The 13,390-nt window shown below is 41.8% G+C and overlaps 1 protein-coding gene across 4 annotated transcripts in view; it reads right to left on the bottom strand.

Moving 5' to 3' along the window:
- LOC131878694 (ras-specific guanine nucleotide-releasing factor 2-like) overlaps positions 1-13,390 on the bottom strand; it is a 25,335-nt gene continuing 11,945 nt past the window's right edge. Inside the window, exons 9-27 of one of the 4 annotated variants that reach the window (XM_059224768.1) lie at positions 12,245-12,370; positions 9,451-9,793; positions 9,053-9,387; positions 8,655-8,848; positions 8,468-8,592; positions 8,263-8,406; positions 7,803-8,195; positions 7,562-7,740; positions 7,271-7,485; positions 7,155-7,212; positions 6,946-7,097; positions 5,827-5,925; positions 5,488-5,671; positions 5,245-5,424; positions 1,910-2,007; positions 1,764-1,848; positions 1,502-1,699; positions 1,225-1,422; positions 1-1,159 (exon numbers count right to left, since the gene is read on the bottom strand). In XM_059224768.1, coding sequence (XP_059080751.1) covers positions 929-1,159; positions 1,225-1,422; positions 1,502-1,699; positions 1,764-1,848; positions 1,910-2,007; positions 5,245-5,424; positions 5,488-5,671; positions 5,827-5,925; positions 6,946-7,097; positions 7,155-7,212; positions 7,271-7,485; positions 7,562-7,740; positions 7,803-8,195; positions 8,263-8,406; positions 8,468-8,592; positions 8,655-8,848; positions 9,053-9,387; positions 9,451-9,793; positions 12,245-12,370 — 3,537 coding nt within the window. In that variant the 3' untranslated portion in view covers positions 1-928. Of the gene's footprint in view, positions 1,160-1,224; positions 1,423-1,501; positions 1,700-1,763; positions 1,849-1,909; positions 2,008-5,244; positions 5,425-5,487; positions 5,672-5,826; positions 5,926-6,945; positions 7,098-7,154; positions 7,213-7,270; positions 7,486-7,561; positions 7,741-7,802; positions 8,196-8,262; positions 8,407-8,467; positions 8,593-8,654; positions 8,849-9,052; positions 9,794-12,244; positions 12,371-13,390 lie in introns of all 4 variants that reach the window. The other 3 variants (XM_059224769.1, XM_059224767.1, XM_059224770.1) reach the window with 3 other exon arrangements.

The raw sequence follows: 13,390 nt of genomic DNA on the forward strand, positions 1-13,390 counted from the left end.
TAGGATTTAAAAATGATTTATTGACACACAAGACACAATCTTGGACACCCTCTTTCCAACAGTGCTTTGTTTTTCTCAGATAAATCAAGTTTACTCACAATACAGACTAACAATGAGAATAAAGTGCGGAAGGGGTTTTTGTCATCAAAAGCACAAGAATGACCATATTGAATTGAAAATATCGTACTTGAGAGAGAGGAATACACGCACCAATATAGTGGCCTGCAATATCAAAATGGTTTTTGGGATGAAGCCAAACTCTCCTGGATTTGAATTTTAAAACGTGACTTAGAAGTTGACTCAATGGCTACATCGGTTAGAAACATCGTGTTTGGGGTGACAAAAGTGACCGGAAACGTATTAGACGTTCTTACTGAAGGGTGACGGACGACATGTACTCATGAAAACAATGTCATTTTCGCTATCTTAATACAAACACCAATGAATAGTAAACAATATCAGGGAAGCAATTGCCGACTGAAATGTTGGGTTGGATCGTTTTCTCTTTTTCAAAACATCATAAGCGGTCGATTTCCCCTTGTGCAGATCCTTGATTCAAGCACCAAGTCTCTATTGCAAACAAAATGGCCAACCTTACAAACACCAGGAATTCAGGACTTCCACAACACTTCACGCCTAGAAAGTCGCTTCCAACCAATAAAAACGCCTCTGGAATAAGCATTCACCAGGAACTACTGGACAGTAATCTTCAAGGAAATTAGGTTTCAAAAGCTCCTTGGACGAGAACTTAAATAATTAGCCAAGGAGGCGAGTCACATACAGGGAACACGAGTGTGTTACGCCAAGATTATGATAATAGCTTAATGCTACAGAGGCTTGACATATATATATATGTAAGTAGGAAGTTTAGCACATGATTTGGAAAGAAGGATACAAAATCTTTGAGTTGGGATTGTCTTCAAAGTGATTATTGTTGCTCTTTGGCAGCCGCTGCGGCAATGGCAGCCGCCGCCACGGAATGTCCAAAGGATGAGGACAATCTAGAGGTTCTTGGTTCCACAATTAGGGACTGCTGGTAAAGCATCTCGTCGTCTAATTGTCGCTCAGGATCTAGGATATAGTTCGTGACTTTGGGGACTTGGTCAATCTTGTATGGAGTTTGTTGGAATTGTCGAATCTCTCGGATGACGTGAGCAATCTGTAACACATGAAGCTAAAAATAACGGCTGAAATTGTGAAAGTAATTCCGGAAAGCCCCAGTACCATTCTCATCTTAGCAAAGTTGAGTAATCTGTTATCTGTAAAATTGGGTGTGCCCTCTTCAATGAAGGTTAGATCCGAGAGATACATACCCAAATATGGAATGCAAGGTGGATCGGTCCGATGAAGAGAATCCCTGAGATTTCGAAAGCGACCATCCGAAGACACCAAGGCTTGGAGTTTTTCAATTGTTTGCTTTGTCTGGAACGAAAATGGTCATAATTAAAATGGGGTTGGGATTTTGTTGAACAGGGCTAGGAGCTAGGAGCAAGTTGCTCACTGATTTAGAAACCCGATTCCAAGTGTTTTTGAGTCTGAAGACAGAGGAGTTGGTAAATGCGGCACAGATCTGGAGAACTCCGTTAAAATTGTGTAAACAACGACAAATATCAGCCACAGCTGTCCACTTTTCAATGACTTGAACCCGAGTGGCAACGTCCGGTTCTGTGACGATATCCGAGATCACTAAACAAGACATCTGAAAAAGAATCATTTGAATGTTGAAAACTAAGTTTAATGACTGTATGAAGCCGGATTCATACATCATTGAATCTCTTGGTCATGATCACGATGTGGGGGGATTTGACGTCTTTGTCCGGCTTTGTCCAGGCTTGTCCCAAAAATTCACTAAAACAGGAGAGCAATGTTTAGGACGAGGATTTCAATCCATGGAAATGGAAATGATTACCTGGATTGAATGGTAAACAAGATCTTTTGATCTAGAAAAGTCATTTGCTCGGCAATTTCCAATGCGGACAAGGTGTTGATATTTTCTCTTGAGGGGACCTAAGGAAATTTAAGAATCACAAAAGTCAGAATGATGATGAGCATACGTCCATCAAAGCAGAAGAACTCTTATATAAGTTGAATCCAAAATGTAGGCTGGCAAAGAGATCAATTGGCCGAGACCAATGCATGAAAAAATCAAGAGGAGAGGTGAATTGAGGGTGAAAAATATACTTTTTTATTATCTGAAAGGATTGCATTCGCGTCTCCCATTCCCATTCAAATTAACAGAAGTTACATTAGTGGTGGCACTTTCCTTGCATATCACAGCCAACCTCTTTGATGAAATTCAAAATGTTTGCGAGCTCGATTGTTTTCCTCCAAGATTGACATGGCAAGCAAAGGGTACGAGTATAAATTATTTAATGATAAAGTACAGGTCTCAAAATGTTTGGGGAGTCACAAAATTCATCTCTCGCAGACTCAGTTTGTTAGCTTTCACCACCGGGGATGGCTTATCCGGGGCATCCCCAGTACTACGCTTTCCCTTGGACGGAGAACTGCTTTCGTCGTCGGCTTCATCGGGGTTCTTGAAAAACCAACTCTGCCCCACTGCAGACTTCATGATATATTGAGCCAATTTTCCCTTAGGTTTATCGCGTTCTTCAGAGCGTCTTGAAGATTGGGATGAGTGGTGACTCTCTGGATGGTTTTTGTCTTGACCACTGGCCGGTTGGTGATCTTCCATGCTAAAAATGTCTTCGTTTGATTTCGTTTCTTCTTGCGTGAGATGCTGAATTACTGACAAGCTCTCTTGAGTGGCCACTTTGAAGTTATCCATCGGGATGGCTTGAGCAACTCGCTCTACTATGTTGGCATTTTCCAAGATCTTCTGATCTTCGCGATGGATTGCATTCATGTCTATGGTCAAAACTTGGGGAGAGTCATTGTCTCCGCCGTCATTGCGTTGGTCCAAGACCAGGAACTTGCTAAGGTCGTGGCCTTCTTCTTCCTCTTCGTCTTGCGGGGGAAAGGACGAATTGCGTCGACGACCAGGGTAGACAGACAAAAACAAATCATCTTGAATGGAAGTTCCCGATTCTTGGGGCCCGGAGAGCATGACTTGCGGTACTGATGCAATGGGCGCAGGTGGACCCACTGGCCCAGATGGACCTGGAGCAGGGCCTCCAACAGCCACTTCACTGGAATCGCTTGTGGGATCCAAATTCTTGCTCCCCCTTCGCATGGAGAACCCAAACTTGGGGAGATGCAAGAATCCCCCTCCCTGAGAAGGCGTGCTGTCTTCCAATGCATTAGCAGGCGGCGACATGCCTCCAAATTGCGAATCTGAGAAGCCAATGGAACCCCTCCGCGTTCTAGTCATGCTTTCAAGCCATCGAGGAAGGCCTGTTGGTGCGGAGCCTTTGTCTTTGATTTGATGCTCACACAGATTGGGTTGGGCCTCCATTGGAGGCTGGTTGTTGGCCATGGCGTGCGCCAAAACCAATACACTATCCAAAAGATACGAAACCTTTGTTTGCAACGAAATAAAATGGTGTCTCAAAAAGGTTGCCTTGATGATGGAGTGTGAGAACTCGCTCCTTCCTGAACCAGAGGAAGAAGCTTGAAGTGTATTTCGTTGGCCAGAGGAATCAGCTGACAAACGGCCAGAAAGAGAGAGAAGTAGAGAAAGAACAGTCTTTTTTGGCTGCCGGAGAGGAATGATGCAGCCCATTTGGAGGGAGCACTGACAGAAGCACTGCATTTCTTAGAGTATTGCTCACATGTACAGTAGCACGAACCACTTGAACATGGACGGGGATGCTTGGATGGAGAACTGTCATGTCGGCATTGAGCAAACGCAAGCCGTTCTGCGTTCTTCTGCATATGAGACTGGTGCCTGGTCAACAACAACTGCATATTTGAATTTTCACCACTTTCAAATGACTGGATTAAAACTTATGCCTTCTCAAAGGTCACAAGGTAATTGATCATTTTCCCTGGCCTTTATCATGTACTGCGCTTTGAGAGTGCATTACTTTTGATACAATAGATTGATTGAGATAAAGATTGAAATACATAATTCTAGCAACCTAGGACCAGTCTCACTTGAAGGAAAATGAAATGCCTTCACTCGCGTTTAAAATGTTATTTACAGATCCTAGCAGCCCCGTCCATATTCCAGTAGTTCATGAGTGTAGTGAACATACGTCAATGTACTATGATTTGAGACAGGAACCCATGTCTCATGTGTGCACCAATTCCAGTCTAGTTAACCTCCAGAAGGACAGGCCCCCATTTTTTTTGTCGAACATGTTGCTAGAGAAGTTGTCTTGACAGTTTTTCTTTTAGTGTAAATAAGGGGCTTCGCGGTTTTCACATTAAATATGACTACTCGCTTTTCATTTAAAGGTAGGCATTCTTAGCTGCTCTTTCTTCATACGCTTGATTGGGAAGACTGGAACCAGTTCAAACTGGTTTTGAGCTCATACCTACCGAACAACTATAGTACAGATCGTCATTTTGATGAGAAACGATCCTGTCTTTGAAGGAAAATCTGTCTCGTTTCTGGCTCAAATGGCCAACCATCAAGTTGCATCAGTATTCCCTCTCCAAAAAAAACCTTCGTTGAATTCATGTTCGTAAAGGGTGACTAGTTACAAGACCGCTCACGGTCATTTCAATGTGTGATTGAAAATATACCCTTTCGCCACATAACGCACTGCTATTAAGCTCGAGGTGCTATCATAATCACAACATAATCGCTTCATAATCTTTAACTGTTGTTGTAAAGGCTAAGCTTGACAAAATTGAAACATGACGGGGCCTATTTTGAGTAGCTCTTGCTCAATTTAATTTCTGCTACTGCTCATGATGAATAAGCTATTTTCATTATCTCCCACCTTTCCGAGGTCGAAAACAACATCACCCTGAACTTGGCAAAAGCAAAAAAAAAGGGTTAGCCAAAGTTGCTCAAAATGGTTTGAGTCGTATTTCAATTTTAAGCTGGTAAGATTTTAAAATAATTGATTTTGAAGGCACCTCGTACATACAGGCTGTGACGTAGGGAAGTGATTCTCTTAGCAAAGTCACTCAGTTTCAAAACGTTTCCACGTGGGATTGTGCTCTATGATCCAAACGCAAAAGAACGTTCCAAATTAACCGTTCACTCCAAATTGTTCGCACTTTTTAACATAAAGTAGATTTGACAGACTTCTTGGACCAGATATATCTCGACATTATTTTACATCTAACGTCGCTATGCTCTTATTACTTTCGAGATTAAAAAGCACGTACTTGCGTTGGGGTCAATATCTCATCCAGGTTGAATTTCGAGGTGGATGGTTCATCCTTGGTTAGCATTCGCAATAATTGAGACGATGCCCGATGTTCCGATGGAAGCAACGTTGGAGTGCAAATAATATCCTCTAAGAACTCAATCGTTAAATTCTTCAATTGGACATTGCTCTCAAAGTCCTAGAGAGAATCGTTGAGCTGACCATGGATTACGTACCTTTGTATGTATCTCTTTTAGCTTACCTGGGTGTGTTTTGTGACCCAATGTCGAAGAACACTGAGGACCCGCATTGTGGAAACACTACTTGTCAACGACATCTTCCGTTTAGCTGCTTCTTTAAAAGCATCTTTATGAGTAGGATCAGGAGGGTTTCCACTGCCCGCAGTGGCCACGGCAAATGCGACAGCGGCATTGGCTGAGCTCGACCTAATTAACGAGATGGCATTAGATTTCAGGGTGACCACCTTCCTTTCTTCCTTCACTCCTTCCTGACAATCTTTGATAAGTGGAAATAATGCTCATGCAAAAAATAGACAAAAATGTCAAAGTTTGGGACGGAATTGAGAGTCAGTAGTCCTTACCATGAGTTGCTATCTTCGTCCGAGAGTTCAGAGAGAAAATATTCGAGACTGACAGCATCTTTGGAGGCTCTCTTGGATGAATGGGAGTCGTTATGGTCACTGGAACAGATAAGGTCACACACAAACACGAACACGACATTGGTCCAATCAGGAAGGTTGTTAATTTTATTCATATGTGTACGTTTATTTTTAGAACATGAATGCACTTCCCGAATGGTCTGGAATTGAGGTGTGTTTTTAAGGTCATGTCAAAGGTCCACAAGTTTAATTGCAGTGCATTTAACCATAATGAACAAGAACCCATAAAAGATTTGATAGCATTCACTCCCAAAATAGCAAATTACTAACGTGAGTTAAAAGATATTCAATTGCATTAAATCTCGCAATATTTTTCATTTGTGGTGTTAGCGATACTTCATAACTCTTCAAAAAAAAGGTTGCAAAAACAATCCCACGTATACTTTTTCAATTCCACGACAATATCCCCAAAGACACAAATCCAAAATCCGATTGAGAAAAGGATATTAAAGAACTCGTGTGTAAAATGTACTTTTATCAACCAGATTTGAATATGTTCAGCAAAACAAAGTAGTTCCTCTTAGATTGTTCCTTTTATTTCACTAACAACGAAAACCGTTATTAGAAGGCTTGGTATTTGCAATTTTTTTTTCAGTATTGTGGGTACCACCCCGTGTTACTATTGACCCACATGTAGGTAATATTGCTTATCTACTTAACAACCAACATGGACTTTTAAAAGCATTATGTCTTTTAGAAGATGCTTAAGGGGAGAAGGCCGTTTCTCTCTCGGCGTTCAGAGTTATTCCATAGTGGATGAACACGTGCAATTTCAACCTTGCAATATAACTTGTGGATCTTAAAGCCTCGTCACATGGGGAAGCGTATTTAAATATTCACTCTCTTTTAGGCTTAGCCACCATTTTGTCATGAATTTGGTGTCATCACTCACAAGAAAAGTCAGTCACAAATCTGGCTGAATAATACCAAGCCAATAGCGACGAAGGCACAAGGGCAAAAGCAGTTTGATTTTGTTTACAACATGGACTTCCGATGACACGATGTGGTGACGTTCATCCATTTAAGGGCACACCTACATACCTTCTATGGGCCTGCCTTGAGCTGGTCACAACGACACCCATCTTACTATGCTGAGGGCTAGAGATTGGCGAAGATGAGTGGTCATTGCTCGTGTCATTCCCACTCGATCCCACATGGCGATTGAAGATTCCTTTCCGCTTCTTGGTGTCCTTCTACAATGTTGGAACTTAGCTATGGAACCCAAAACAACACCAGTTCATACTCTTTACCGTTGGACTTTTCATCCCAATGGTGAGATCCTTGAGATTCAAACCGCCAAACACAATCCTGTGAGAAGCAGAGTTGGAGTGGAGCATTTAAAGGCTTAAGAGACCATCTGACTGACCTTGATCCCGTGGGACTTGAGAAGGATGGGTGATGCGAACCCGGCTGAGAGCTACACCCTCTAGCCGTGATCACGTCAGAACCATCGTCCTCATTGTTCATGTTGTAGGTATAAGATGCGGAGGAGAATGTGGATGTGCTTCGAGCCCGAGATTTGGGCGAATGAGTGGACCCAATCGAGGAAATTGAACACTTCTTCAAAGCGCTCTTCAACGGCTTGATCAATACATCAAATATGGTAATTCCGTGAGATATTCGTTTAAGATTGAATTCAGATTCAGATTTTACTCACCAACTCGTGAGAGCTCTCAGTTTTGGCCAAGAGGAGTTTCTTGTCTTCTACTTCATCCAGGCCTCCTAATTCGGATTCGTCCACACTTGGAGAAGACCGGACCATAAGATTGGCTCCAACCGAACCTTTTCTCTTGTTAGACGCTTGATTCGGGGATGACGGGGCGGTCAAAGTGTTATCTAAACGGACAAAAATAATCATAAGCAACCGGCAACCCTGTTTCCCGAGGGAGCCTGAAAACCTGTGAGGGTTTCAGCACTGGATGAGGCCGTTATGGTTTTCTTGGGAACGGACAAAAACTCCCCGTCTTTGTCATTGCCGAGAGAGAAAGCCTTGCCTGCTGCTGCGGGCATAGGTGCCATTCCCAGGGAGTTTTGTCGCCCTGTGTCGCCATATTCAATGCGATCAGTAGCATCATCGTCTTGCTCAGTGATGGGCTCGACTTGTTCCACAATGGTCACGCTCTCTTTACGCCATTGGGACGTGGAAATAATGGAACCACTCCGTCCTGACCCAGTGCTATCGTGAGATCCTTTCCGACTCTGAGGGGGTAGCGCAATGGAACCTCGTGTGACCACGTGGCGAGATCCCGGAAGTGCAGCTGTCGCCTCCTCATTTCTTTGTTCTTCCTCATCTGAAGAGGAAACATGGGCATTTTGCGTCAAGATGACTATTCAGTCCTCCTTTGAGATGCCACTTACATCTTCTATAAGTATATTTCCAATGCTGGGACTTGTGATTGGCCTCTGATGAAGAGCGTTCCCTTTCATCGGAGTAATATCCCGACAACGAGCTCGCTCCACTGATCCGTCTACTTGGGGTCAGAGATCCATGACGGCCATTGTCTGCAAAGTGGATTCAATTCCAGAGTCTTTATCCTCTCTCTTTCGAGTGATTCTCGTTCACCTGTCGCCGTGCTATAACCTGAGCATGTGGAAATTCTTCGACTGCCATCCAAGGTCAAGGTTTGCGAAGGATGGAGAAGATTCACCTGGATGCTTCCCTCGGCATGAGTAAGGTTTTCCATTGATCTGCAATTGGAAGGAAGAATCGAATTACCTCTTTTGTAGGAAAGAGCTTCCAAGGAACGTACCCATTGGAGCTTGTGGGAGATGAGGGCTGATCCGGGTTAAAAAAGACCATTTTGAGCGCTTCAAGGACAGTGATTCCATCGGTGAAGACGCGGTAGGTTAGCAAGAATGTATTCAAGAAGTCAATGTTTAAGAACCGAAGATCGGTTAAACGTTGAAGGAGTCGCTCAGGCGTGGCGTAACGGATCTGAGGGATCTGCAATGGAACGATCTAGATAACTCAAGAGAGATCCAAGTCATTTTAGTGGAACTCTTATGTGGGAGGGAGTCAAGTTTCCAGGTTTTGGGATTCAGTGGGTGGAAACTTTTCTATTCATGGCGTTGTTTAGAAGTGCTCTCAAATTCTTAAGGGTCCTTTGTTTAGGACCTAGGGGAGAGAACAAAAGGGAAACCAAAGCACCTTGCAAGTGTTGAAGGTCTTGCTGAATCGAATGTCCACATCGTCTTTGAATAGATTCGGATCGCTTTTGACACATTGGGGAATAGTCGACGAAGATGCGTTGGGCATGGTGTTATAGAACAGACCATTGAAGTGGACCGTATCCATGCACTGAGTAATATCCGTGATCCAGGAAGCCTTCTCTTGATGGGTCGGAGCCACCAGATGAATCGTCACCTGGTTCCCCGATTTGACATCATCCATAATGAGCTTGAAATCAAGACTCTTGTGCTCATACTTGACGATATTGCCCATGTCACTGGTCGAGCTGCTATCACTTGATCCACATGGTGACTCTAGGAGAAAAGCCCTTGACCCTTGAATCAAAGAACCTCCGATGAGCACAGTATGACTCTCACCTGGCTCGTCCATACGCTCCTCTTCACTGGGATCCTCCACCAAAGTAACGTCTGCCAGAGGGATCTTTCCCACAGAGTCCACGAGATGCAATCGACCCGCCTGAGTTCGGGTGGTGATGATCAGATGGTTACTGAACAGGAAACATTGTCGGACAGCTTCACGCTCCTTCTCCCGGCCAATTCCCATGCGACCTCGAGCTCCTGATTTGGAACCGGGTGGGAGGATTTGGACCAGGGTCCCTTGACGAACGAACATTTGGTTGACATCCAGGAGAATGTCGCAGCCTTCGATGATCATCCGCTCAATGGCCAGATTCTTGCGGATGTTCTCCGTTTCACTAACCTAAAATAGAAAATATCCTCGGTTTGTCACTTGGACCAGACATGTTATGTGAAGGTAAGAGGATAGAACAGGCTCTGTCTGGATGAAAGGTCAAGGTGATATTATAAAAGATGTTCCAAGGAAGTCATTAGGGTCCCTGGCACACTGTGTGAGACTTAAAAATGTTGTTCAATGCCTCAAATTGATAGCGCTACTTTTGCTTAGGAGAGGAAAAATAAAGCCTCTTGGATGATGAATTTGAAGCACTTTATGTCAAAACATTTGTTGGTTGAAAGGTCTAGAAACAAGACACAATTGGAATGTTTTGCACCAAAACCGTGATTTCTAAAATGATCAGTGCATTCTTCAGACGACCTAAAATGCATTTGTAAACCTGAGCCTAAATGATTCAACATTCCTAGAATGAAATCAGCTATTGTTTTTGGCTGGACGTTTGAATGATGCACTTCCAGATAAGACACAAGTTAATATCAGCGAATTGGCTTTTTAGACTTCCTGATTGTTCAGTTGGATGATTAGAAACATTTTTTTAACCTGCAATGGTTAATTGACACACACATTGTTATCACTAGAGGGCGGATTCTAAGATGGTTCAATTAGAAAGTATTCTTACCCATAATTTTATGTCTCAGCTAAAAAAAAAACTTTTTTCGGGTATTTAGTCAAAATACTACTTTTCCTCTAATTTTGACCGGAAAAGCACTATTTCAGCTCCTTAACCTTTTTGATATTGTTTCAAGGAAATTTAATTGAGCTTCTCACTTTTCAAAATTGGAACATCGGTAAAAATTTAAATCACAGGCACTTGGCCGTACAGCAGATTGAGCTTCTCACTTTTCAAAATTGGAACATCGGTAAAAATTTAAATCACAGGCAAGATCATTCCATATTTGCAAGTTCTATCAATTCGGAAATTTAAAATTAAGTTTCTTACACGATTTGATTAGATTGCGTCTCCAAGAGCATGGGTTTTGAGTTGGCAGTTTTTGGCATTTCATCAGACAGGAAGAATTGAACAGGCAATGAATTAGGTAACAAACGCAATATCCAGACACAATGTATTTACATTAATACAAGACCGTGTAAATTAGTTTACATTTTTTTGATATTTCAATGTTCCACGAACAAAAAAAAGAAACTGAAGTAGAACAAGTTGGAACCAGAAAGATTTTTTTTTAAATCTTAAAATATGTTCTGAAGAAAAATAAAATCAAGGTACGCACCCTCATACTTTGCTTTAACTTACAGAACAAAAATCAACGCCAAAAACTTAATATTTTAATGAACAGTAGAGAACTATTTCATAGTGTTATGACGCATTTTTGCAACCGTACCTACCTGAGTGACTGACACTTTTAGCTGGCTTTTTGCCAATTTCTTCACAAATATCCCTCATTTGATCACATAAAAATAACACATTTTAAGGCTGAAAACATCACTTTCAAATCCGCCTTCTAGCCATCATTCACAATCATTACCCATGACATCATAATTCGTCTTTTCCTTCGAGGCTATCTTAGTTTTCTGATTGGACTTAAACCGAGACTGAATGCTTAAAATACTCAAGTAGAACAATTAAAGCAACAATCAGGTAGTACGAAATGCTAATTATGAGCTTGTCTTGGCAATTTCCAAGTAATGAGAAAATGAAAAATAAGAGACGATAAACGTCAGATCGATGAATAGATACTTTGCAGGGTTTCTAATCCAAAACTTAATATAGATGCAAAAAGGAAATTTAGGTATGTATCTTCTGAACTTGAGTTTCGTTTTTTCTTCTTGAGTAGTTGGGTTATACTTAATATAAAACGTCGTTACGGAAGTAGGATGGATTGAATAGATTCATTTTAAAAAAGAGCTCAACATTTTAAGACAATCAAAGACATTTGCTTTGTTTCAGTAAGAAAGAAGAAGCGATTACAACAAAGGAAAGCCGTTCCGTCAAAACTTCCGAGGATATGCTCAATCTTCAATAAATGAAATTAAGTAACCCACTTTTCCAACTAAAATCCCTCAAGAGAGGAAAGGTCATTGCTCAAAACGATGAAAAAGAAAAACTTTTGGACTTCTTCACATGTCTACGGAACACAAAAAAGTAACAACCCTTATGCATATGAGACAATAGAAGTCATCAGAAATCAAAATCAGATTGGTCCATCAAACCCAAGGGGGGCACTCGTTGTTGTGAAAACAACAATTAAACTTAGCAACACGCCAAATTTCTAACCTGTCAGGATCAATTATAAATGTGTCTATGAGGCACGCAAATGTATGTTGTACCTGCAACTCGGGCTCTAATCGCTAGAGCCCTTGTAGAACCGAGTTCGTTCCAATAATTTCATCAATAATTCAACCAAAGATCTCCCTGTGCCACTTGGTTCAATCATAAAATCCCAAGGAACAGTGGTCCTTGTTCCGTTAGAATTCTCCATGCAATTGCATTCTACTCACCTCATCGTGCATTTGTCGTGACAAATCCTCTAGTTGGATTCGAGCATGTTCCAATGACTTCTTTTCAACATGATCCGGTGGAGTGTGCGCCAAGAGCTCATGGAGGGTGATGATGTACCTTGGAATCTATGGGGAAATCAAGCAGAGAAACGTTGCTCATGAGGAACATTCAAGCCAGTGTGGATCAGGGAACGACCTCAATGGAACATGTTAGAAACATTTTAGTCCACGACACTCTCACGTGCCTACGTTTTAGGGTGGGAATTCCTTAGACTTGAGAACAAAGGGACATATCCTGGTTTGATGATGAGGCATGAATGGAACAGCAGATCTTCACCATTCTCACGCGTTCTTACTAAGTTGCTTTTAAGGTTGGATCATATGGACTAATCTCCGCATTCCTCTACGATCCAGAGATCCTGGTATGCAACTTCAAGAGACTCCTTATGTTCATTAAATGTGTCGGATGTCAAGTTCAGTCGCTGTTACTAGGAAGGGACTGGAGCACATATTTCGGTCATGTGTCTCTAGGTTACAGTGACCCAATTTGGAACGCTTTCTGCTTGTTACAAAGCGGCACGTCTGCAAGGGAAAGATGTTCCACAAATTGCAGGATGCCTTTGTGAAATGAGTTTAAAAGAACCCTCTTCATTGGGTTGAAAAGGGGGAGAATTAAAGTCTGAGATTAAGGACCTTTTAATCCAAGGACAAGGTTGGGTAAGAAGGAGGACGTTTCCATCAAGAATTTCAAAGTGACAAGGTAAGTTCATATCGAATCAAAAAATGTTCAGTCAGCAATTGGAACACGCAACAAGAAAACGAAAACGGCCAACAACGATCTAAAGATTAGATACGGTTATAATCAGATTTAGCTGCAATTGCTTAAAAGTCAACGGGGTCCATGGATCCAAGAGCAAAGTCACTACTGGAAGTTCAAAACTTTATGATATGCTTTTGCAATAATAATTAGTCTTTGAAATCAAAATAATTACATTTCGGATGCAATTTGGGATACTTAGAATACAAGTTGCATTTAAATGTTTTTTTTTCGATGAGGCAATCATAGTGCATTGGTAAAACGCCTACATAATCCCTGGATATCCGAGTCTTAGTTTTTGTCTGAGATTTTGATCACTACAAGAGAAG

This window comes from Tigriopus californicus, chromosome 4 (genome assembly GCF_007210705.1).
Source record: "Tigriopus californicus strain San Diego chromosome 4, Tcal_SD_v2.1, whole genome shotgun sequence".
NCBI classification, from domain to species: domain Eukaryota; kingdom Metazoa; phylum Arthropoda; class Copepoda; order Harpacticoida; family Harpacticidae; genus Tigriopus; species Tigriopus californicus.